This window comes from Toxotes jaculatrix, chromosome 2, assembly GCF_017976425.1.
Source record: "Toxotes jaculatrix isolate fToxJac2 chromosome 2, fToxJac2.pri, whole genome shotgun sequence".
Taxonomy (NCBI): domain Eukaryota; kingdom Metazoa; phylum Chordata; class Actinopteri; family Toxotidae; genus Toxotes; species Toxotes jaculatrix.
Window position 1 is genome coordinate 3,551,298 of NC_054395.1, and position 27,138 is coordinate 3,578,435.

Below are 27,138 nucleotides of genomic sequence, written 5' to 3' on the forward strand. Positions count from 1 at the left end.
GTCACATTTACATCATGTATGTAGCATGTTTTATTTTCTGTAAAGAAGTTTGACTACACTATATTTTCAGTCAACATTAAGCAGAAGAAACAATGAACAAAAATTTGCTTTAAACAGCCTTTTTATTACACTGCACATTTTTTACCTTACGCCCCTGCAGCTTCCCTCCATTCCCTCTTCCCGCATAACATCCAAAAAAATGAACTAGAGGTTTTCTATCTGTATTGAAGATCTTGGCTGCATTGTGCTTAACTTAACTTAGGCCGAATGGCAAAATTACTGTGAACTATCAAGTAATTTAATAGCTAATATTACAACTTCAGCAAGTGAAGCTTCACTACAATGCAGCTAAAAACTGGGAACGACTGGGAAGATCAGAAATCCACAGTGACTGAAAAAAAGACTGATTGACAAGTTGTGTGTCCTCTTTGCAAAATGTGACGCAAAGTGTGAAAAGTCATTGGTGGTAAAGAGGAAAGTTTTCCCTCACCACTGTGCACCGTGCATGTAAAACACAACTAGTTCTGAGGAGATGCTGGTCTCTGTTATTCAAAAACAAAAATACAGAGTTACAATGTTTTGTTTTAATAATGAAATAGGCAATAAAATAAACAAAAATCCCAAACATAAATAAATAAATAAATGAAAGCACATGTGCAGACTGAACCACAGTGTGCTCGCACCCTGTAGGAACAAGCAGAATTAAAGTAAGCGTTTGTACAATGCAAATGTTATGTAAAGTACTGTTAACAAGATAGTTTGACACAGGTTCAGGTTCATCAGTAATGACAGACAGTCATTCACACAGGAGTAAAGAACTGCATTAAGTCCTGTATGGTGAAATGGTGTTGTAGTCCTCAGTACTGACTCACAGCAAGAAGGTTCTGTGTTCAAATCCACCGTCAGGACTTTCTGTATGGAGTTTGCATGTTCTCCCTGTGCCTGTGTGGGATTCCTCCGGGTTCTCCAGCTTCCTCCCCCAGTCCACAGACATGCAGATTAAGTTCACTGGTGACTCTCAATTGTCCATTGGTGTGATTATGAGTGTGAATGGTTGTTTGTCTCTATATGTCAGCACTGTGATACACTGGAGGCCTATTCAGGATGTACCCGGCCTCTCGCCCAAAGTCAGCTCCTGGTTATATTTAATATGTACTCCCACACATTTGCAAAGTGGAGAGAGGTAAGAAACCCACAAAACAGAAAAACAGAAATGAGACAAACCAACATTCCACATTTAATGAAATAATAGAATGAATGATGATTCATGGACTCATTCCATGCCAAGATCACACAGCCATAGCTGCAGGATAACACGTGCTGTTGTCAGCAAACTGTGACAGAGACAGCCCTGTTACTCTAATAAGCATCAGACCTGGTCATTTATGTTGTGTTTTAACGCAGGCAAATTCATGATATAGTTGTTCTCATTTACATATGTCTGTTTCTTTTTTCAGTCTACAGAACAAAAAAGAAAGAAACCGTGCAGTGGTACATGGCCTTTAGATAGAGTAGTAATGAGGGACTTTGTGACACCTGGTGGCAGAAAAGAGAACAACATGTTGGGTTTTATGAGGTTGGTGCAGAGTCGGAGAATACAGAATGTTTACCACAGCAACCCCACACATGGAAGCTGCAACCACACCATACAGGTGCTGTCACTTTAAGCATGGTTTCCAATATAATAATTGCCTTTGTCAGCATTAAGGTTTGATAAATCTGTGTAAGGACTACACTGAGAAAAAAAAACAGAAAAATGCAAATGAAGACCAAAAGGTGCAAAAGAAACACTACGACTAGCACACCAAAAAAAAAAGGCAAGGAAAAAGACATATGCATCAATCACCAGTTTATCAGGAACTGAGAAGGAAAGTCGCTGCTGGATTCTTGTCCGTTCGTTTTTGTCTCATGCCGTTGTCACATGTCTTGTCTCTTGCTCTTGTCTCATGTCTTGTCTCTTTTCCAGTTATCCCAAGTCATCGGCCCAGTCGACACCTGCCCCACGTCTCCAGTCGGCTGTTCTGCCCTGGCTCAACCTCCAGGCCGTCTGCCTGAGGTCTCCTGTCCTGCCCTAGTTTGGCACCTAGGCCGTCCACCTGACATCTCCTGCCTTTCTCACCAGCTCTCTGATTGCTGTCCCCTGACTGCATGTTTTGGTATCGATCGGATACCAAGTAAATATGGGCCAGTATCGATCGATACCGATACCGATACTTTTCAATAAATAAGGTGGATGCGTCATTGACTTGCTAAATCTCAATTAATTTTCATGACCTTAAGTGTTTTTTGTTATGTATTATAAAATAGTTAAAACCCAGGACAGAATTAGGACAAAGTTCATAATTAAATAGAAAATGCTTTATTATCAAATTTTTTTCAGAAAAATCTTAAATAAAAAGTGCACGCAAACCAATAAACAAATTAAAACAAATAAGTACTGTTGAGAAACTATAATACAAAAATTAAATTAAAATTCTCAGCAACAAAAACAACTGGTGAAAATATAAATAATATGTAAACAGCTTAACAACCCCCAAAGCCTTTAATTAGTGGTTACAGGTTTTTGTTCAAGAACAGTATCATATTAACATTTTTTGTTTTTTATGCACTTTGTCTGCACTGTGGTGCTACAAGTGTTATCCTAGCTTATCAATCAACATTAACTTTGCCGTGTTCTGTGGTCAATCTCTGAATTCTTGCACTCTGGTCCGCTAGCTTAGCTGTTAGCAATGGCTCCTTCTGTCTCTCCTCTCTCTTGCACGGTGTGTGAGATGTTTAGTTACTCCTCTGCCTCCTTTAGCGATAATGGTATGTGTAATAAATGTAGCATTTTTGTAGCATTGGAGGCGATTGTTTCAAGTGATTAAACCATTAAAAACATCTTCACTTCTGTATACCTGTATATGTGTTGACAGGTTCTGGTCTGAAGATAAAGACTTAATGCACAGCAACCTCAGATACACTTTGTGAACCACTGGAAGGATTCTACTGTATAGACTTCACAGAGAACCACTGTGTGGCAGCACAGAAACACAGCAGCTGTCAACCAGGACAATACATCAGGGAGAAAGGTTGGTTTTCTTGTGCTGACTTTAAGATGATACTGTAGCTCTGGTTTGACACTTTCAAACTATAACAAACTCTTAAAGTCCCAGCTTAGAGCAGCTCAGTTGAACATCCAGTCAACTGGTAGCTGTCAATGATGGAGCTTTTGGATGATCATCCAAAAGCTCCATCATTGACAACTGACTGCACTGAGTCAAACCATTGAAGCTGATTAGTTACAATGTGCAGTGCATGGAAAATAACAGCACTGACTTACAGAGAGCAAACAAATCAGACGACAGGTTGCTGTCATGTGACTCATGGAATTAGCGTTAATTAGCAACAGGTGATTTGACCTGTTGATAGTGAAACATTTGGTCTTTAATCCATGAACTGTACCCCAATCTACCCATCTGCCCCCACACCACTACACCACTGGTTCCAGAGCCTCGTCCTTCTTGAAGCTGATGGTCTGGGAGAGAAACAGGATTTAATGTTGCCCCTTGCAGGAGCTTTGTGGATGACATTGGTTTAAGAGCAGACAGAAGCAGAGGAATCTTGTTCTTTCTGTCAGGATTATTTCTTTGATTTGGAAAAAAAAACCTCAAACAAGTCACTTTCCTACTTTTCATGTCAATATAACCATTACCAGACAAAATGGATGTTAAACTGAGCAACAGATAAATTTGTGTTAAAATACAATGAATGGAGCCTCTTGAAGATCTGGATGTTTACTGGCATCAACAAATGAACATAAACATCCTGTGGTTAAATATCTGCATGAAGCACTGATGCTAATAACATGTGGATAATTGGAGTCTTGTGTCAAACAGTAGTTGCTTTGGTTATGAAGCTGCTGTGATTTCTCCTTTCCAGTCAATCTAAATCCCATCTTGCTGTGCACTTATGGGAGAAGAGCTGCACTGGAACATTTCATCATAGCTCACATAGTAAAGACTGAACAATCATTTTGGAAACTGAAACAAAGAAATGTTTTTCAATGGGATGATTTTTCAAGTGTTGGGTTCAAAAATCTCAGTAATCAAATGCTTTGTTAAATCTACTGAATGGAAATCAGACAGGTCTGATGAAATGTGATGAGTCATATAACACTTTGATCCTTTCATAATATGAGATGTTCACTAGTAACTACTTTCACCATGGATATAATGTGTGTTTGTACAGGAACAGTCCTCAGAGACACTGTGTGCTCTGACTGCAGTGGGGGGACATTTTCAGATGGGACATTTCCATCTTGTCAGCCACACACACAGTGAGTCAAACTTCACATCACACATGGACACACCTGCTTTCTTACAACTGCAGTGGATTTGTAGTGTCTTTACTTTGTCCTGTAAAATGTCCTTCTGTCATTCCAGATGTCAATCAGAAAACCTTCAGCTGATAAGAGCAGGAACAGCTTCAACTGATGCTTAATGTGGACAACACAGTTCAGGACAGTGATTGTGATCAGTGTTGGAGTTGCTTTTTTATTAATTTGTATAATTTCCTATGTAGTTTACTTTTTCTTGAAGATGGGAATATATACAGTAGGTGAGATCTGTGTGTAGTCAAAGAAAATGTTATCATGGTTTAATGGATGATGAAACTTTCTTTCATGATGTTGTTGATTAAGATGTTTTTCGTTGGTTTTGTTTTAATTTCAGTCATCATAGTAAATGGAAGCAGTCAGACAGAGGTATGTTTGTTACTCTCTGTTGTCTGCTGTCTTTGCAGGGAACAGAAATAAAACAGCTGCTGTGAGACAAAGTGAAGTCGTCCTCTACAGAACTGCTGCTGTACAGTCTGGACCTTCACTGATCTTCTCTGGTGGACAGAGACAGCTTTGAAACTGGACTTTATCTGTCAGAAATAAGGACAAGCAGCTGGAGCTGAGGACAGTGTGTCCTTTACTGCATCTGAAGTTCAGATTCATCTCTGCAAACAGAGTAATGTGTCTCTGGGAGACGTTTTGTGTAGACATATTGAATAAAAACAGCCCATATATTTTTTATGGACTCAGACACTTTGCTTGTGGTTGATTTTTTTTCATGTTCTTGCAGCTTCTTGCAGCGACCCACAGCTTCAAGTTCCAAGTGTCTTTACTCAGTATCCTTCTTAAACTCTCTGTATTATTATTAGTTTTATTCTCTATTCTCTCTGTCTCTATATCTCTCAGAATCAAAATATTTCAAGTATCTCTTATGTCTTATGACCTGCACATTTCTACGTGTGCCAAACATGCCTGCAGCAGTGGTCCCCCGATGTGAGGGACATAGTCAGGAGTGGATGCTGGCCAGCATCTGCCAACACCTCCACAATTTACACAGTGAACCTCCTCAACTCCAGGAGATGAAGCTGATCTCACCTGGATTCTCCAGACAAGCCTTTGCAAAGCTGCTGGAACATCACACACTGTGTACAGGCAGAGTATGATACCACAAATACTATTTATTATGCTCACCAAGTATTATGAGCAAATCATTTCCAGACATATGTAAGATACAAAGAACCTTGTCATGATTAAAAAATCTTTTCTCCTTACCTGGCCCTTAACCTGTCTGTATGTATTTTTTGATTTTGTTGCATTACAAATTCATTGAAACCATTTTCTAAGAGCAATGAACATGCAGCAGGAAAAAAAACATTTGTGCACAGAGTTTAAAAAATAATGCACTCATTCATATGTTATGAAAATAATGTACATGTCACAGTTAGAAATACTTAGAGGCATGAAGCCAAGGCTACTTTGGCAAGAGGTAAATTAATAAATTCATTCCCTTTGCATTTTGTGTCACTGAGTGCCAAAAGATAATGGACATGAGTGTGTGAGTGCGTGTGCACTTGTAATCCAAAAAACAAGCAGTAATTATAGCTGTCAGTTAAATGTAGTGGAGTAAAAAATACAATGTTTGCATCTGAAATGTTGTTGAGTTGAAGTAAAAAGGAGAAATACATGGATATATTCAAATACAAGTACTTTAAAATTACACTTAGGAACAACACTTGAATAAACAGTATTAAAGGGCAGAGATCAGTGGCTGGCAGAACTTGGATGATGTTTGGAGGCGGTCCAGCTTTGCAGTCAGGATGGTTATAGTTGGCACCAGCCATCCCATGTGGACATCCACCTCTCCCTGTAAAATGTTGAGTGCCTTGGAGACTGGGTTCATAGTAGATGCATATTCTGTCAAGAAAGCAAATTCTGCCGGGCTGAACCTGTAATACACAGTATTAGAAGCAGCATGTCAGCAAGTGATATGAGGAATATGTCACACACCTAGATATACATACCGTTATTACACAAGTCATTAAACATTCATCTATTTTGAGGGACTAATAAAGGATTTTCTTATCTTATCTTTGTCTTTCAAATTATATACCCAGCTGCTAAAAGTTATATATATAATATGAAATTGTGGCCTGTCAGCAGAGATATAAAGCAGACATGACTGATAAGCTTATTGTGTTCTAAGTTTTCTAAATAATTATAGGCTATACTACTGCAGTTCAGTTAAATGAGGTGTAAATGATTAGTAACCTACAATAATATTACATAGCCATACAGCCAACCATGTCATAACTGTGCATCTGCTCCAAGCCATACTTACATGGGGACTTTAAGTGCAATGGTCACTGCTCTGATAGCTCCTTCCCCACTTTCTCTAAATATCCTCAGTATCCGCTCAACTGCAAGGAAGTGAGAGTTCCACCTGGTCTCAACTGGATGAATGAGTTGCAGATTGCACTCTCTTTCAATGACCTCTGCAGCAGTAGATGAGCGCGCACTCTTATTCCAAAGAGCTGAGCACTTGGCAAATGCAGCACGAGACATCTTCTTGTACACAACATTTGATTCAGCTTTTTTAGCATCCACAGTTGAGATCAAATTCAGAAGATGATAGGCACAACGGTGATGCTTTGGAAGTTGATATTCAGAGTACTCATCTTCTTCCTCCATCAAAGCCTCAACTTCAACACCCTCTGTCTCCTCCTCTGGATCATCCTCCTCCTCACTGTCATTCACATTTTCCCTCTCCCCTTCAGCTGAAGTTCCTTCACCTTCACATGAACCCAGGTTGTTCTACTACACCAAAAGGATGCAAACCCTGGACAACAAAGTTGACCACCGCAAGGTCCATGGTCTTCTGAGAGGCTTTGGTGTCCTCAAGTTTCCGCTGCTTTATTGAAGAACCCTCACTAGCAGACGATGTTCCCCTCCTTTTAGCTGTAGTTGCAGCCAGGTACTCCTTCAGAAGTGATCTGTGTTTTCTCTATAAAAGACAGTAACAACAACAGTAATATAGTGTTGGTGTTAATAATTTATTCAACTGACAACCAAAAATTTTTACAACTTAATCTGAGACATTTGCAGGGATTCAGGGACAAGACTGAATCTGTCAAGCTACCCACTTAACAGTAGACAGTCTGACGGACGTCCAGACCATTTCTACATTGCGTCCATAGGTCTAATACCAATACTCAACTTATACACAACAATACTAGGTCGACAATTTGGACGTCTAACCTTGACCCTAGTTGGATGTCAATATGTAGTTCAACATTTGACCGTCAGACTAAGTAACTTTTTTCGCTGTCATATGGACATCTAAGACAGGTGCAGGGAATTGACATTATTAATGAATGTAATATTTAAGACAATAACATTGTTGTCATCAACATGATGAATAGACACTGGTAGAAGTCGAAAAAACATTACAAAACAACCGCTTCAGTAGACCAAAATTTTAGGATCTAAAATGATATAGAAACGACGTCACTCCGACGTTACCGTGCAGAGTGGGTAGCTTCTCTGACATAGCTAATTAAACAGTTTCATCCCATGCATTTCGTGAAATAACGGTATAACATGTCATAACATGTATGCAGATGTCAGGAACATTAACTTAACATACCATAGCATAGCTTTATGCATATAGCATAAAATATAGCTTTACTTACCTGTATGTGCTTCTTCAGATTTGAAGGGGAATTTTCAATCAGTCTATTTTTTTCATGCAAGATTTTGAGGAAATTATGTTCATAACATGTAACGAGTAACGGCATAAATTGTAGAAATGTAGTGGAGTAGAAAGTACAGATAATTGCTGCAAAATGTAATGGGGTAAAATAAAAAGTATGCATTATTATTTTTACTTAAGTAAAGTACAGATACGTAAAAAAAAAAAATTTAAGTACAGTAACGAAGTACAAATACTTCGTTACATTCCACCACTGCAGATCTGTGGGTATGGTCCACACATCTGGTGTCTGGCAACAATTAAGATGCAACTTCTCTTCCAGTCTCATAGTGTTGTAAGTTCTTTTGCAGACTAGACTGGACCCAGATGCAGAACCCAGGACACTAAGCCTTGAAGTAGTTTAAATGTTTATTCACAAACAGGGAATTTGTCAAAGTCTTTGACTGGGCAGGCAGAGTCCAGGTGAGTGAGGAAATGGCGTCCGAGTGGGTGTCTCCAGAGTGAAGATGTAGAACAGAGTGTGAGGTCAGGCAGGTAAGGAACCTGGTGATCCAGGAGTGGGAGGAGAGGTGGCAGTTGATCCAGGTGTGTAGTCAGGCAAACTGACAAAGAATGGAGAGCAAGTCCGGTCTAGTGTAGTCACAGATCAAAACTTTGAGCTAAAATTCAGTTACTCACAGTACAAGTCCCCACACGGATTACCTTGCTAACAATTCCTGGAAACATGTTAGAAACATGTTTCCAGGAATGGTTTGGTCCCTCTGACTGATGTATATGACATTATTAGATGATTCATACTGAAGGATCAGTGTATCAGCAGTATGTTAGTGTTGCTGGAGGTGAAGCCAGTTTGAACTACAGTCTGATAGTTTAGTCCAGTGGTTCCCAACCTAACGGTTGGCCCCCTCCAAAGGGTCACCAGATAAATCTGAGTTGTTGTGAGATGATTAATGTGAGAGGAAAAAAAGAAAAAATACAAATCTGTTTTCAGTGTTTCAGTGTTCTTTCTCTCTAATCTAAATCTGCTATTTATTTCATTTGAACAGTTATTGAAATGACGTGAGAAGTTTCGAGGGAAAAATTCCTATTTGGTGGAGCTGCTCACAACTCATAGACTTCACACTGCTTTTTGTAAGATGTCAAAAGCCAAGAGGGTTAGAAACCACTGGTTTAATCTTTAACAGTGTGTTGTATTTTAAAAGCTTGTTATATCATCCATTGTATAAAATCTTCATCTGAAAAGTAACTTAAGCTGTCAAATAAATGGAGCAGAATATTCAATATTTCCCTCTGAAATGTGGAAAGAAAAGTAAGAAAGAAAGAAAGAAAGGAAAGAAAGTAGCATTAAATGGAAATACTTTACTCAAGTAAAGTACAAGTACATCAAAAATGTTGTACTTGTATACACAGTACTTCAGTAACTTTACATTACTGGTCTAGTTACTGTCAAACTAGCTACCCTAACTGAGGAAGTGTACCCTATGATGTCAGGTTTTTATATTATTATCTATCAATACCTATAAATATTTTATTTGCCTACTGCAATATATTATTAGTATTTCAAGCAAAACCCAAAAATTGTTTACTCATAAGCAGGTAACTGCAATTTGAAAAAGTGAAGGAAATGCACCTGCATTCTTTCTGACAACCAGCAGGGGGCGACGCCACTGGCTCAACAAAGTCTGATTGTACAGAAGGTTATGAGAAAATCAGTCTGCTTTTTACTTGATTGATTGCGCCAGTAAACACTTTCCTGATGAGTTTATGATTTCAATCAGTAGTTTCACGTCTTCTTCAATACAGCATGATGGTCATTTAGTAAATTATGGCCCCATTTAGACTAAATTAGGCAATAATTAAAGCAGCTGCCTGTTACAGCAGCTCTGCCCCCTCTTTTATTACTTGTAACCTTTTCTATTTACCATATTTATCCTCCGTTACTATGGGAAACGTCCATTCCCTCTCTAACAAGATCGACGATCTTACGGCACTGAAGGCGGAGAGTGGTAAGAGGAAAGGTGGAGGGCTTGCGGTGTTCATTAATGTAAAATGGTGCAACCCAGCGCACATCTGTGTTAAGGACCGACTCTGCACCAAGAACATCAAGTTACTCGCTGTCAGCATTGGGCCGTATTACCTACCAAGGGAGTTTTGGCTTGTTATTGTGTTTAATGTGTACATCCCTGTCAAGCCAGCCGCTATTTGCTACTGCTTAGTCAAATCAGCCGCCCCTGTATCTCAAATGCGCATTGCAACATTTACGGTACGTAGGGACGAACAACACGTTCACCTTTCAAAATAAGAGCAAACGCGTTGTAGCGTATATTCTACCACAAGTCATATGAAGTCTTGCCACTGTGTACTTTCAGAGTAATCAGCTGTCAAACTGCCTACTATTGATTTAACATATACATCTGTGTTCAACTTTGAGCAAGGGTTAATTTTTTTTCTGTCCATAAGTAGACAATGACTTTGATATTTTTAGATGCAGTACTTACTGTACTACTACCACAAGACAAATGAAGTCCTGCCACTGTATACTTTCAGAGTAATCAGCTGTCAAAGTGCCTACTATTGATTTGACATATGCATCTGTCTTCTACTTTGAGCAAGGGTTATAATTTTTCTGTCCATAAGTAGTCAATGACTTTCATATTTTTAGATGCAGTACTTACTGTACTACTACCACAAGTCATATGAAGTACTTCCACTGTCTACTTTCAGAGCAATCAGCTGTCAAACTGCCTACTATTGATTTAACATATGCATCTGTGTTCAAATTTGAGCAAGGGTTAAAAATTTTCTGTCCATAAGTAGTCAATGACTTTGATATTTTTAGATGCAGTACTTACTGTACTACTACCATAAGTCATATGAAGTCCTGCCACTGTATACTTTCAGAGTAATCAGCTGTCAAAGTGCCTACTATTGATTTAACATATGCATCTGTCTTCTACTTTGAGCAAGGGTTAAAATTTTTCTGTCCATAAGTAGTCAATGACTTTGATATTTTTAGATGCAGTACTTACTGTACTACTACCACAAGTCATATGAAGTACTTTATATATATATATATTAGTACATATATGAATATAGAATATACGCTACAACGCGTTTGCTCTTATTTTGAAAGGTGAACGTGTTGTTCGTTGTTCGTCCCTACTACGTACCGTAAATGTTGCATTGCGCCAAGGGGGGAGTTGTAGGTTTCAGCAGTGAGGATCACTTCCGCGTTCAAAAAGCTGCAGTTCCTCGGCTGCCGCTGGGGGCTGGCTCCAGAAGTGAGCAATTCTCCATTGACCCCCATGTTAAAATAGCCAACTTTACAGCCTTAAAAAACATATTTACAGCCTGGTACATTTTTTGTTTTTGGTCTCTATTGATAGTTTCCACCTCCGTGAACACTGTGAGGGGGGTGAATTTTTTTGTACCACAACCGTTTAAGTGTTATTTAGGCTTAATAAATTGGGGCGTGGTTACGTTGAGTGGCTGTCCCATAGACAGGAACTGGCAGTTAGCTCTTTGCTAAAGCATCGGCTGGGCTAGGCGGCTACATCCAGAGGCCTCCGGCTACCTCCAGGGGCTGCAGTGTCCGTGTTTGTTTGCCAATGTTCAGATAGGTTTTTGTGACAGTATGGCTTGTTGTAGCGTAGACTGTACTAACCGACCGTCGAAGGAGTCTGTGTTGCAGTTTTTTCGGTAAGTAAATTTCTCACTATTTTACCTGGATGTTTGCACTAATTAGTACCGGCATATTTTGCCGCTGGCTTATGACTTAATTGCCGGTTTCTGGTCGCTGCTGATACAGATAGAGGACCGGAGCAGCTAATGTTAGGAACGCTGTTGCGGTGTGTTCCGTGCTCTCAGAGTCCGTTTATTGTGGGAATACGAGGCTACAACTTTATTTCGTCTCATTTTTCTGTTTAAAAAGTCCGACATTACATGGACAGAGCAGCTCCGTCAGTAAGCGGCTGCCGTTGTTTGTGTGCTGCTGTAACTGTAAGTGGATAGTGAGTGGAGGCAGCGGCGAAAGCCGGTAAATATTAAATATTAAACATTTTAATATATTATTATCATCATTATTTTTTTTATCGTTCACTCATTAAATATCATTAATAATAATGACAACAATAACAATAATAATAATAATGTTTTAACTTTTTAATATATTTTATTAATATGAAATAGGGCTGGGCGATATGGACCAAAAGTCATATCCCGATATCTTCAGGCTGAATATCGATTTACGATATATATCCCGATATTTTTATCACAAAGTGAGAGCAAATGTTCAGTCAAAGTCAAAGCCAAATATGACATGTCACATGTCACGATTAATTTATTTAACCTCTATTTAACAATCAGTTTTTCAACAGAGACCTGGTTGAAATAGCAGCATAAAACACAAAGTAAAACACCAATAGCCAAGTGTAATATGTGACCGAAGCACTGCATCCTCAGCCACCCATTCAGCTCTGGAAGCGGTGCTGAGAGCTCCGGGTTAGCAGCTTGCTTGGATCAGATCAGATCAGAATCAGAAAAAACTTTATTAATTCCCGTAGGGAAATTTTTTGAAGTCACCCGAGATAGCAATGAATGCACTCGGGTGCGGAGTCTGTAACCGGGCTATTGCAGAGTGAATGACGTCACACGCGGTGTTTGGGTTTGCAGAGGGGGGAACATAAACTGCCACCATGATAACATGAGAAAACTCCCTGGGCAGATAATATGGACGAATTCCGACAGCACACAGTTCAACATCCGGGCCACAGATGCGCTCCTTCACGGTGATGTGAGCGGGGTTACACCACCGATTATTCACCAGAATGGCAAGCCCTCCTCCTTTGCGCTTACCGCTCCTGACGCAGTCTCTGTCGGCACGGACCGTGTGGAAGCCCCTGATGGTAGCGTTATCATCAGGAACATCCTGGTGTAGCCATGTCTCCGTGAAGCACATCACACTACACTCACGATACTCCCTCTGACTCTGGGCCAGCGCCATCAGCTCGTCCATCTTATTTGCGAGGGACCTCACGTTCCCCATGATGATAGAGGGGAGACACGGCTTAATACTTCTCCTTTGATGTTTCAGAGCCTCCCTCTTCCTCCGTAACTTTTTGTTTCCTCTGCATCCCCGGTGTGTCTTGCGCCAAATTTCAACAGGGATCTCCTCTTGCCTTGTCAGTGAAAAAGCCGGCTTGAGGTCTAACAGCTGATCCCTGGTGTAAACAATGCGGGCCATGTGGTGTTGTTGCGTCGCTACGCCGAAAAAAAGTAACGCAACGGCAAACAAAAGCCCCAAAAATCTCACAACCCACATGTCTCAGTGTGATGAAAAGAAAGTTATCCAACGTATTAAAGAAAAATAACGAAAAGTGCCTCAAAGATAAGAAAAGTAGAATAAAAGTGAAAGAAAATCGGGAGCTGCCGTAACAGGCTGCACACGTAGTGACGCATGCGCACTGGATGGATCAAGGATCACAGCGCAAGTTTGAACTATATCGATATATACGATATGGCCTAATTTCATATCCCATTTAAAAATATATCGATATATCTTTTATATCGATATATCGCCCAGCCCTAATATGAAATAATGATTGTTTCACAGTTAAATAACAGGCTAGAAATAAATTTCCCCCCACAACTCCACCAAACCCTGCAGCTCCATCTAAAACCTCTCTATCTGAAACAGTCATGTTTAAAACACAGCAGCAACATTATGATCTCTGTTGAATGCTGTGTGTCGCGGTTACACGGGGTCGAGCAGTCGGGTCGGACTCGGGGACTGTCGTGTGATGGATGTAGCTGCGTGTAGCTGCCGCTTAGCTTGTTAGCCTAGCTGATTAGCCTTAGGCTAGCTCGGTTGCTCCGAGCTAAGTGGCCGTGTTCTCGGCCGGCTGACCCCGGTTGACCCGTAGAGTAACCGCCTCTTCGCCAAATATGGAAAGTACACTCCCACTAAAATTCAAGATGGCGCAGCTCAAATGCCCATGGTTTGCTCACAAAAACGACTCCCCGAAACCAATGGGTGACGTCACGGGTGCTACGTCCATGTCTTATACAGTCTATGCATTGCGCATTTGAGATACAGGGACAGGGACGGCTGATGTGACTAAGCAGTAGAAAGTAGCGGCTGGCTTGACCGCAGTCTCCCTCAGCCGATGCTACAGCTGCGTGTGAGCTGCTGTACAGCGCTGTGACTCGTATGCAGACTAAACACCCACAGTCCGTCCTGCCCATCAGCGGGGATTTCAACCACGTCTCGCTCTCCTCCACTCTCCCTACCTTCACCCAGTACATGAAGTGCCGCACCATTTATTTATTTTTTATTTAACCTTTATTTAACCAGTCCATTCTCATAAATGTATACATACAACAACATACAATACATGCAACAAGAAGAATACACACCCAGGGTGAGAAGAGGGCCTGCGGCTCTGAGGCCCTGAGGCCGGTGAGAGACTGAGAGACTCTTTCCAGACAAATGACTGGGAGCCACTCTGCAGCTCTCATGGAGATGACATCGACAGCCTGACTCACTGCATCACAGACTATGTCAACTGTTTTTCTATTTTGTATACTGGTTTTATGACTTAACTTTTTTTTTAGATTGTAAATACGCTATTTTTTCACATTTTTTTGAATTGCATGTACACTTCTTGTTTTTCTGCACTTTATCCTTTTTTCCTGTTTTGCTTGTGAGCTGCCTAACAAGTAAATTTCTGCACTGTGGGATCAATAAAGTATTATCTTATCTTACTTGTCCTGTTATTGTCCTTTTATTATTATTAGTCTTATTATTATTATTATTATTATTATTATTATTATTATTGAATCCTTTTGGTCAAAGTTTTAAACAGGGAACAGTAAATATCATTGTTACTCAACATGTTTGAGGAACTTGACAAGGCTGAATAAAAAGACAGAATAACTGCAACAAACTAATCAGTCATGAACCATAACCAGGCTCAAGATCCTCTCTTTGTCATTTACTGTTTCCATAATGAACAGTTACAGTAAAATGACTGTACATTATTCATCTTAAACCTAACTCTTAAAATGCCCCCCTGGGGACAAATAAAGTTCTCTGAATCTGAATCTGTGTTAGTACATCAGATGATTTTGGCTGAACACAACAACCGTCGGAGGTGTTTGGAAATTTCTTTCATTTTCAGTCCGTATATCAGTGGATTAAACAAAGGATGATACAAAACCATTTGTAGCGTCATTATTAAAGTAGCAGTTTTTGAGAAGTTCAGTTCCACTCGAGCTATACTGACATCATACACAGTCAAAGAGGAGAAACTGATTAAAACCAACAGGTGAGGTAAACAGGTCTCTGCAGCTTTTTTCCTGACTGCTCTACAACTTCGATAGGATATTATAAATATCTTTGTATATGTGAAAATTATGAAGAGCATAGGGAGGATTACAAGATCCAATAAAGCGATCACACCAAATATAGTGATGAATCTTGATCTCACACATTGAAGCTGATAAATTGAATTGTCGCAAAATATTCCATTTAAAGTAAAGTTACACAGATTAGCTTCAGCACTCGCTATTGCAAGGACTGAAATATGTAAAACAGGTACAATCCAAGCTAAAAGCAGCAAAATACTCACAGTGGTTTTTCTCATGATAGTTGGATATTGCAGAGGTTTACATATAGACACATACCTGTCATAGGCCATGGCTGACAACAGTAAGAACTCTGAACCAACCAGAGAATAAAATAGAAAAAACTGAAAGACACAGGCTGAATATGATATGATCTGTTTCTCTGACAAAAAGTCAGTCAGAAGCTTTGGGTAAATAGTCGTTCTGTAAAGGACACAGTTCAGTAGCAGAGCTGCAATGAAAATATACATCGGCTCATGGAGGTTTCTGTGAATCACGATAAGGAAAATTATAGTACAATTACTGCAGATTATTAGAATATAAACTGTAAATATAATCAGAAAATAAACATATCTGTATTTGTTAACTTCCACATACCCGTTAAGAGATATGTATGTAACATTTAACTCATCATCCATGAATGTTTTCTCAAACTAAATGGTCAGCAATAAAACAGGCAGTTATGTAACCACTGTACATGAATAATAATTTGAAAAAGATTTGAAAAAGAAAGAAAAGTCTCACTGTAACAATCTGGAGTGTCTCATTCATTCACAGATACCAGACCTTGAAATGCATTTGATGAATGTTCACGTCCAAAGTTCAGAAAGTCAACAGTCTGTGGAGAGTTTTTATTAGGTTGCTTCAGCCTCCATGGATCTAATTAAACACTCCACCAAAATAAATATGTTAAACTTCATCAAACTCTGGAGGCCTGAAGTCACAGAATTATTTGACCTCTCTCTAATTTGAGCATGTGCCCCATTACACCATTGATTCAGCAACTGATTTAGTTTCAATCTACTGAAAAATGTGCATTGGCTTCAGTCAAATTTTAATCATTTGATTTCTGGTGGTTTTAGTCCAGTTTTGGTCAGTGACCTGTTCATGTAATTGGTGTCAGGGGTCTGTTTTTTTAAATTATTTTGATTGTTTTAATTGGGACTTTTGTGTTCTCTTGATTTGTTTGGTCATTGTTTTTGGGATATCTGTTAATATTAAGGAATGTCTGTAGACTCTGCTTATAGTTTCTTTTGGGTGTTTTTCAGCAATTTCTTTTAAGTTGAAAGTCAGATTATTCTGTGTTTCTTGTTTGGTTCTAGAGCTTTATCGTAGACTTCTGGTTCATTTTGTTGTCCGTTTCGAGTCTTGAGGTTTTTAGTATTCCTGGGTTTAGTTTTTAGTCTTGCAGCTTGTTTTTAGAAAATATAACATCTCTTACTTTTCCTACACTGACAATACACAGCTGCATCTCCGTTTGAAACCAAGCAAAACACAAGCTCTTCAACTTGTCTTGAGGTTGTCAAATGCTGGATGGTATCATTTCCCCGCTAAAGAAGAATCTGTGTTGACACTGCAGTTTGCTTGGTGCAGCCACATTTTGACTCAGTACTTCACCAAGATTACATACGGGGTTCCTCAGGGGTCCATTCTTGGACCATTGCTGTTTAATATCTACATGCTGCCCCTAGCTCAGATTATTGAATATCACAACATTTCTTACCACACCTATGCAGATGACACACAACTTTATATTTCAGTGTCATCACACGACTACAGTCCCCTACATTCACTAAGCAAGTGTATTCAGCAAGTCAATGAGTGGATGTGCCAGAATCTCCAGCTCAATGCAGATAAGACAGAATTGATTGTTTTTGGCTCCAAAAAAGAAAGGTCCAAGATCAGTGCTCACCTTGACTCCATGTCACTGAAGGTTACAACTCAAGCCAGAAATCTCTGTGTAATTCTTGACTCAGACCTGAATTTCACCAACCATGTAAACGCTATCTCTAAGTCTGCCTAATACCACCTGAAAAACATTGCTAGGATCAAGGGTTTTCTATCCAAGCAAGACACAGAAAAACTTATCCACGCATTCATTTTCAGTAGGATAGATTACTGTAATGGCATCCTAACAGGTCTAAACAAACGATCTATCAGACAGTTGCAGCTGGTCCAAAATGCTGCTGCCAGAGTCCTGACTAACACCAGAAAAATGGACCACATTACACCTGTCCTCAAATCACTGCACTGGCTTCCTGTGAGTCAAAGGATACAGCTAAAAGGGGTGTTGGGCCCAGGGAGTTTTTTGTGTTTTTATCGAGCGGCTGTGGAAAGCATTTTAACTTTTGGCATCACTGTCTGGTTTGGAAGCCTGACTGCAGAGGAGAAAAGGCAGCTGAACGGTGTAGTATGCACAGCAACCAGGATCATGGGACAAGAAGTGACATCTTTGTCTGAAATCTATGAGACCAGATTAAAGAGAAAAGGACTCAAGATTTTAATAGACCTATCCCATCCAGCAAACTGTCTTTTTAACCCTCTGCCCTCCCACAAAAGACTGAGGAGCATTAGAACTAGAACAACCAGATTCCAGACCAGCACATATCCCAGTGCTGTCCGCCTTCTTAATACTTTAGAACTTGCACTATAGACCAGTTTGTTTTGTTTTTATTATTTTTATACTTCATTTTATTATTTGGTTGTGAGTTAGTATTAGTGTATTAGTATCTTAGTATCTTAGCTATTTAAGCTATTTCATCATATAATACTTGAAATTGCACTTCTTTTATTAGGTTGTATAGCTGGTTGTGGACTGGCACTATTATTTTAACATTTTAGTATTCTAGTCATTTTATAATATCTTGAACTTAGAATAGAATATATATATATATATATATATATATATATATATATATATATATATATATATATATATATATATATAAAAGAATAAATAAAACATATAACAACATTAGTAGCATACATAACAGACATGCACACACAGTCATACAAAACAGTATACTGCATATTATTTTTTTGCGGTATTGAGGGTTGGTATTGCGGTTGGATAAAAACTGTGTTTGAGTCTGTTTGTCCTTGCATTTATTGACCTGTACCGTCTGCCTGAAGGCAACAGTTCAAACAGGAAGTGACTGGGATGGTGGGTGTCCTTTATAATGTTCTGGGCTTTTTTCAGACAGCAAGAACTGTGTAGTTCTTCATGGTCTCTGTCTATGTTCATTGACCACACTAGAACCAATGTTTCTCCTGGCATCTTGCAATCCTCTGAATTCACAGTCTCCACTTCCACCTACAAATTTTCATGCGACCAGCTTGGCATCTCTCCCTCCATATTTCTAAATTATTTTCTGAGTTCTTTTAAAAATGATATTGACTCTAGATTAGTCCACAAGGCCTTTTTCCAGGATTCTCTTCTCATTAGGGGGTGAATTAAAGCTGTGATGCCAGTAAATAGGGCCAACAAGAGTCGTGACCTCTCTAGTACTGATGAAATATGCTGCCCATGATTTTATTTCTAGGATTTATCCTCTTGCTGATTGCATTTATTCCATGGTCCGTACACTTATTTTTATCGTTGGTGATTTGACTGACATGACAATCATCACAGATACAATGTTCTAAGGAGCGCTACAGCAAGTCCTTTCTGCCTGAGGCCATCAGACTGTATAATACACATCTAGCCTCCAGAACTGTTTTGTTTGAATTTTATTTGGGTTCTTAATTTATAACTGTATTGAGTTGTATGTTAAGTAAAAGTCTTTCCCGTTCGTCCAAGCACACAGAGTCTTTCAAGAATCAGCCTGAAGTGAAAAATAATCATTTGTCAGACTTGACAAGATTGAATAAAAAGACAGAATAACTGCAGCAAACTAATCAGTCATGAACCATAACCAGACTCAAGATCCTCTTTACTGTTTCCATAATGAACAGTGACAGTAAAAGGACTGTACATTATTCATCTGTGTTAATACATCAGATGAGTTTGGCTGAACACAACAACCTTCTGAGGTGTTTGGAAATTTCTCTCATTTTCAGTCCGTATATCAGTGGATTAAACAAAGAAGGATAAACTATTGATTGTAGCGTCATTATTAAACGAGCAGTTTTTGGAAAGATGGATTCCACTCGAGCTATACTGACATCATATACAGAAAAACAGGAGAAAGTGATTAAAACCAACAGGTGAGGTAAACAGGTCTCTACAGCTTTTTTCCTGACTTCTCTACAACTTCGATAGGATATTATAAATATCTTTGTATATGTGAAAATTATGAAGAGCATAGGGAGGAGTGCAAGATCTAATAAATTGACCACACCAAATATAGTAATGAATCTTGATCTCACACATTGAAGCTGGTAAATTGAATTGTTGCAAAATATTCCATTTAAAGTAAAGTTACACAGTTTAGCTTCAGCACTCGCTATTGCAACGACTGAAATATGTAAAGCAGATACAATCCAAGCTAAAAGCAGCAAAATACTCACAGTGGTTTTTCTCATGATAGTTGGATATTGCAGAGGTTTACATATAGACAAATACCTGTCATAGGCCATGGCTGACAACAGTAAGAACTCTAAGGCGCCTGAGTAATAAAATAGAAAAAACTGAAAGACACAGGCTGAATATGATATGATCTGTTTCTCTGACAAAAAGTCAGTCAGAAGCTTTGGGTAAATATTAGTGCTGTAAAGGACACAGTTCATTAGCAAAGCTGCAATGAAAATGTACATCGGCTCATGGAGGTTTCTGTGAATCACGATAAGGAAAATTATAGTACAATTACTGCAGATTATTAGAATATAAACTGTAAATATAATCAGAAAATAAACATATCTGTATTTAACTTCCACATACCCGTTAAGAGATATGTATGTAACATTTAACTCATCATCCATGAATGTTTTCTCAAACTAAATGTTCAGTAATAAAACAGGCAGTTATGTAACCACTGTACATGAATAATGATCCGAAAAATTGAAGTCTCACTGTAACAATCTGGAGTGTCTCATTCATTCACAGATACCAGACCTTGAAATGCATTTGATGAATGTTCACGTCCAAAGTTCAGAAAGTCAACAGTCTGTGGAGAGTTTTTATTAGGTTGCTTCAGCCCCCATGGATCTAATTAAACACTCCACCAAAATAAACATGTTAAACTTCATCAAACTCTGGAGGCCTGAAGTCACAGAATTATTTGACCTCTGTCTAATTTGAGCATGTGCCCCAATACGTCATTGATTCAGCAACTGATTTAGTTTCAGTCTATTGAAAAATGTACATTTGTTTCAGTCAAATTTTAGTCATTTGATTTCTGGTAGTTTTAGTCCAGTTTTGGTCAGTGACCTGTTCATGTAATTGGTGTAAGGGGTCTGTTTTTTAATTGTTTTGGACATTTAGATCATGTGGCACTATTGTGTTTTTTTGATTTGTTTGGGCATTGTCAACCCTGCGTAAGTTGTGAATTCTTTTTTGGATATCTGTTAATATTAAGTACTGTAGACTCTGGTTATAGTGATTCAAGATGGCGCCAGTGTGTGTGGCCGGCCGTCGATCACTGCAAACTTTATTGGTGTTTTTGCTGTTTTTAAAAATTGTCATCGAAAAAGCAGACTGCATTTTGGTGTACGATCGCCAGACGCTTCTGGATCTGCGTCTTGCGTCGGCTGTCCCGTTTGGACCGCGCCGGCCCCGCTCCACTCGACCACGTCAGCGGGGAGTAAACCCCCAGAACCTGCGGCCTCTTTGCTGGGCTTCAGGTGCTTCCCGTATGCCTCAGCCAGAGATGATGCGCACCCGCTCCGTTTTGTGCTGCTGAACGCTCGTTCCATTGCGAACAAGACTTACTATTCTAAATGACATTTTAGCAACGAGCGCTTGGACTTTATGTGCCTAACTGAAACCTGGCAGCATGAGTTGGATTATACTCTTCTGAACGAACTGTGCCCCCAGGACTGCTCCGTGTCCATCGGGATCGTTTCCCTGGCAGACTAACGGGCCGGGACTCTTTCAGCTCGTTTGAGCTCCACATGACAAAGGTTGGAACAACCCATCCTTTTTATTGTATCCTAATTTACAGACCTCCTGGTCCTGCTCGTGTGTTTTTAGATGAATTTGCTGAATTTTTATCCTCTATTATCAAACTGGAGTCAGTGCTAATAGTTGGTGATTTTAACATTCGTATTGACAATCCCTCATGTAATATTGCTTCAGAATTAATAACCTTAACTGATTCTTTAAACTTGACACAACATGTCTCTGGTCCCACTCATGAGAAAGACTTGGTTTTCTCTTTCTCTTGGCCTGAGTATTGACCAGATTTATGTTAAGGACAGCCTTGTGAGTGATCACTGCTGTATATTATTTAATGTACTTTTTCCACTTTTACCACTGTCAAGTACTATTGTTTCTCAACGACGCATCATAAATCAGTCTGTCATTGAGAGGTTTTCAGAGTCATTTGATTCTGACTCGCTCGCGAATGAGTGTAACGATGTTGAATCATTCGTTCTGTCTTTTAATAATCACTGTTTGTCAATTTTAAATAAGGTAGCCCCCGTTAAACAGAGATTTATCTCTCCAGAAAAATTGTGCCCGTGGATAAAGGAGGACATTTGCTCTTTTAGAAGAACTTGCCATAAAGCAGAGCGTTTCTGGAAATCTACCAAGCTGGAAGTACACAGACTGCATCTTAAGGACTTGGTTTCCTCGTTGAATGAAATGATAAAACAAGCCAGATCTGCTTATTTCCGACGGTTAGTCCTATCCAGTGGTGGAGGAAGTACTGAAGCTTAGTACTTAAGTAAAAGTACAAATATCCCGCAAGAAATTTACTCAAGTGAAAGTGGAAGTACTACATCAAGAATCTTACTTAAGTAAAAGTACTAAGTACTTACTTTTAAATTTACTTTAAATTTAAAGTATTTTTTTTAAAGTAAAAGTACTCACGCAATGGGTTGTCTCAGTGTCTGGGCTGTGCCATTTTGATAAACAATGTAGATATACTCATTTATGCCTCTGCCGATGTCACTACTCACAAGCAACTATACAATATATGTGTATTGGAAAGGTTGGTGTACTTATTGCGATACTGTATGTGCTCTAACTTATAATTCTGTGAATGACAAGTTATCTACTAGGTATTACTCACTAATTTACCATAAAGCTAAACCAATTAAGACATGATATATTTTTAAATCATTTATTAAACCTTTCAAAGCATTGTGCTCTATTAAGAGGAGTAAAAGAAAAACACAACAGCAACCAAACACCAGTGATGGGGTTGCACTCTCAAGAATATGGCAGTACAGGTATGAGTGCTATTCTGAGCCCTATGAACTTTGTATGAACAGTACATTCTGTTTAACAAGAGTTGCCTTCCAAAGTCCTTTACCCTAGCCTGCATGAAAAACAAATATAGTCTAATTGTAAAATCAGTCAATACATACAGGTACAACATATACAGTTTATGTTCCAATGATTGCAAAAAAGCAAAAAAAAAAAAAATTGTAATACAACGCTCAATACAAAAAGTAGATCTTAGGATGAGAAACAATGAAAGACCTTGAAATGAAAATTTGACCGCTGGCCGAGTCATGGCTCTCTCTAGTCAATGAAAGCTTTATGATCTATTGATTGCAAAAAACACCCAATAATGTATAACTCAACACTCAGCCAATACAAAAGGTAGATCTTAGAATAAGATCCTTAAAATGAAGGACCTCAAAATGAAAACTTTACCACTGGCCAGGTAATCAAAGGTCAGAGGAGGGAAATGGCTCTCTCAAGAACATGGGAGTGTCATTTGGTGCCCTTATCAGCACAGGATTACCAGTGCTTTTTGTTCAATTTCAACAGGAGTTGGTTCTTGAAGTTTTTTGACCCGAGCCTGCCTCTTTTCACAGAAAAAATGTGCCCTGCTGTACTAAGCAGTCGTTCACATGCTGCAGATGCAGGCAATGGTGTGTTGAGCTTGAGAGACAAATTTAAAACTGTGGGCACTGACTTTAGATTGTCCATGGAGGTAGCCGAGTTGGCCAGGTAGGCATCCAGCTGTTTTGTGGTTTCTTGGACATGTCCCTTCATAAGGCCAAAGAAGTCCTCCTCCTCTGACCCGGAATGGCTACCTAATGATGAGGCTGGGTCCTGCTCCATGTGTCTCTTGATGTAGTCCATGCCTACACAAAAATAACCCAAACACAAAATACAGGAATCATTAAGCCTATATGAAGACTACTGTACTTCTCTCTAACCTTGTAAAAACCATAATTATTATAGCTTTGGAATTTCCAATAGTCTCCGCTCAGTGAGCATGTCTCCAAACCGCCGCTGTATCCCTTCTTGAAGGGCAGAGATCAGTGGCTGGCAGAACTTGGATGATGTTTGGAGGCGGTCCAGCTTCGCAGTCAGGATGGTTATAGTTGGCACCAGCCATCCCATGTGGACATCCACCTCTCCCTGTAAAATGTTGAGTGCCTTGGAGACTGGGTTCATAGTAGATGCATATTCTGTCAAGAAAGCAAATTCTGCCAGGCTGAACCTGTAATACACAGTATTAGATGCAGCATGTCAGCAAGTGATATGAGGAATATGTCACACACCTAGATATACATTAGTAACCTACAATAATATTACATACAATCCACAGCCAACCATGTCATATCTGTGCATCTGCTCCAAGCCATACTTACATGGGGACTTTAAGTGCAATGGTCACTGCTCTGATAGCTCCTTCCCCACTTTCTCTAAATATCCTCAGTATCCGCTCAACTGCAAGGAAGTGAGAGTTCCACCTGGTCTCAACTGGATGGATGAGTTGCAGATTGCACTTTCTTTCAATGACCTCTGCAGCAGTAGATGAGCGCGCACTCTTATTCCAAAGAGCTGAGCACTTACGGCACTGAAGGCAGAGAGTGGTAAGAGGAAAGGTGGGGGGCTTGCGGTGTTCATTAATGTAAAATGGTGCAACCCAGCGCACATCTGTGTTAAGGAGCAACTCTGCACCAAGAACATCAAGTTACTCGCTGTTACTATTACCTACCAAGGGAGTTTTGGCTTGTTATTGTGTTTAATGTGTACATCCCTCCCTCAGCCGATGCTACAGCTGCGTGTGAGCTGCTGCACAGTGCTGTGACTCGTATGCAGACTAAACACCCGCAGTCCCTCCTGCTCATCAGCGGGAATTTCAACCACGTCTTGCTCTCCTCCACTCTCCCTACCTTCACCCAGTACATGAAGTGCTGCACCATTTATTTACTTTTTATTTAACCTTTATTTAACCAGTCTATTCTTACAAATGTATACATACAACAACATACAATACATGCAACAAGAAGAATACACACCCAGGGTGAGAAGAGGGCCTGCGGCTCTCAGTCCCTGAGGCCGGTGAGAGACTGAGAGACTCTTTCCAGACAACTGATTGGGAGCCACTCTGCAGCTTTCATGGAGATGACATCGACAGCGTGACTCATTGCATCACAGACTGTCAACTGTTTTTCTATTTTGTATACTGGTTTTATGACTTAACTTTTTTTTAGATTGTAAATACGCTATTTTTTTCACATTTTTTTGTACTTGAATTGCATGTACACTTCTTGTTTTTCTGCACTTTTTCCTGTTTTGCTTGTGAGCTGCCTAACAATTAAATTTCTGCACTGTGGGATCAATAAAGTATTATATCTTATTTTACTTGTCCTGTTATTGTCCTTTTATTATTATTAGTCTTATTATTATTACTGAATCCTTTTGTTCAAAGTTTTAAACAGGGAACAGTAAATATCATTGTTACTCAACATGTTTGGAGAACAAAGTCAGACTTGACAAGGTTGAAGAAAAAGACAGAATAACTGCAACAAACTAATCAGTCATGAACCATAACCAGGCTCAAGATCCTCTCTTTGTCATTTACTGTTTCCATAATGAACAGTTACAGTAAAATGACTGTACATTATTCATCTTAAATCTAACTCTTAAATTGCCCCCCTGGGGACAAATAAAGTTCTCTGAATCTGAATCTGTGTTAGTACATCAGATGAGTTTGGCTGAACACAACAACCTTCGGAGGTGTTTGGAAATTTCTTTCATTTTCAGTCCGTATATCAGTGGATTAAACAAAGGATGATACAAAACCATTTGTAGCGTCATTATTAAACGAGCAGTTTTTGACAAGTTCAGTTCCACTCGAGCTATACTGACATCATACACAGTCAAAGAGGAGAAACTGATTAAAACCAACAGGTGAGGTAAACAGGTCTCTGCAGCTTTTTTCTTAACTTCTCTACAACTTCGATAGGATATTATAAATATCTTTGTATATGTGAAAATTATGAAGAGCATAGGGAGGATTACAAGATCCAATAAAGCGATCACACCAAATATAGTGATGAATCTTGATCTCACACATTGAAGCTGATAAATTGAATTGTTGCAAAATATTCCATTTAAAGTAAAGTTACACAGTTTAGCTTCAGCACTCGCTATTGCAAGGACTGAAATATGTAAAACAGGTACAATCCAAGCTAAAAGCAGCAAAATACTCACAGTGGTTTTTCTCATGATAGTTGGATATTGCAGAGGTTTACATATAGACACATACCTGTCATAGGCCATGGCTGACAACAGTAAGAACTCTGAACAAACCAGAGAATAAAATAGAAAAAACTGAAAGACACAGGCTGAATATAATATGATCTGTTTCTCTGACAAAAAGTCAGTCAGAAGCTTTGGGTAAATATTAGTGCTGTAAAGGACACAGTTCAGTAGCAAAGCTGCAATGAAAATATACATTGGCTCATGGAGGTTTCTGTGGATCATGATAAGGAAAATTATAGTACAATTACTGCAGATTATTAGAATATAAACTGTAAATATAATCAGAAAATAAACATATCTGTAATTGTTAACTTCCACATACCCGTTAAGAGATATGTATGTAACATTTAACTCATCATCCATGAATGTTTTCTCAAACTAAATGTTCAGTAACAAAACAGGCAGTTATGTAACCACTGTACATGAATAATGATCTGAAAAAGAAAGAAAAGTCTCACTGTAACAATCAGGAGTGTCTCATTCATTCAAAGATACCAGACCTTGAAAAGTTCAGAAAGTCAACAGTCTGTGGAGAGTTTTTATTAGGTTGCTTCAGCCTCCATGGATCTAATTAAACACTCCACCAAAATCAACATGTTAAACTTCATCAAACTCTGGAGGCCTGAAGTCACAGAATTATTTGACCTCCCACTAATTTGAGCATGTGCCCCATTGCACCATTGATCTATCTATTGAAAAATGTGCATTGGCTTCAGTCAAATTTTAGTCATTTGATTTCTGGTAGTTTTAGTCTAGTTTTGGTCAGTGACCTGTTCATGTAATTGGTGTAAGGGGTCTGTTTTTTTAAATTATTTTGATTGTTTTAATTGGGACATTTGTGTTCTCTTGATTTGTTTGGTCATTGTTTTTGGGATATCTGTTAATATTAAGGAATGTCTGTAGACTCTGCTTATAGTTTCTTTTGGGTGTTTTTCAGCAATTCCTTTTAAGTTGAAAGTCAGATTATTCTGTGTTTCTTGTTTGGTTCTAGAGCTTTATCATAGACTTCTGGTTCATTTTGTTGTGTACATCCGTTTCGAGTCTTGAGGTTTTTAGTATTCCTGGGTTTAGTTTTTAGTCTTGCAGCTTGTT

The 27,138-nt window shown here is 39.0% G+C and overlaps 3 protein-coding genes and 1 long non-coding RNA gene across 4 annotated transcripts; 1 reads left to right on the forward strand and 3 right to left on the reverse strand.

The window, feature by feature from the left end:
• The first annotated feature begins 2,936 nt into the window (after positions 1–2,936).
• Positions 2,937–4,490, forward strand: LOC121199243. The gene is made up of 3 exons (XR_005896426.1): positions 2,937–3,071; positions 4,231–4,318; positions 4,425–4,490. It is a non-coding gene; the product is annotated as an uncharacterized LOC121199243 (long non-coding RNA).
• Positions 4,491–15,142: 10,652 nt separating this feature from the next.
• On the reverse strand, positions 15,143–16,069 carry LOC121198724 (olfactory receptor 11A1-like). Its single transcript, XM_041063028.1, has one exon. It carries the CDS (start codon positions 16,067–16,069, stop codon positions 15,143–15,145), a length of 927 nt encoding a protein of 308 aa, XP_040918962.1.
• Positions 16,070–19,427: 3,358 nt separating this feature from the next.
• On the reverse strand, positions 19,428–23,628 carry LOC121191054 (olfactory receptor 11A1-like). Its single transcript, XM_041052116.1, has 3 exons — positions 23,459–23,628; positions 21,083–21,206; positions 19,428–20,366 (listed from the first exon to the last, which is right to left on the reverse strand). Exons 1-3 carry the CDS (start codon positions 23,626–23,628, stop codon positions 19,428–19,430), a joined length of 1,233 nt encoding a protein of 410 aa, XP_040908050.1.
• A 1,854-nt stretch (positions 23,629–25,482) lies between these two features.
• LOC121198715 (olfactory receptor 11A1-like) lies at positions 25,483–26,409 on the reverse strand. The gene has a single exon (XM_041063016.1). The coding sequence runs from the start codon at positions 26,407–26,409 to the stop codon at positions 25,483–25,485; it is 927 nt and encodes a 308-aa protein (XP_040918950.1).
• Positions 26,410–27,138: the final 729 nt, after the last annotated feature.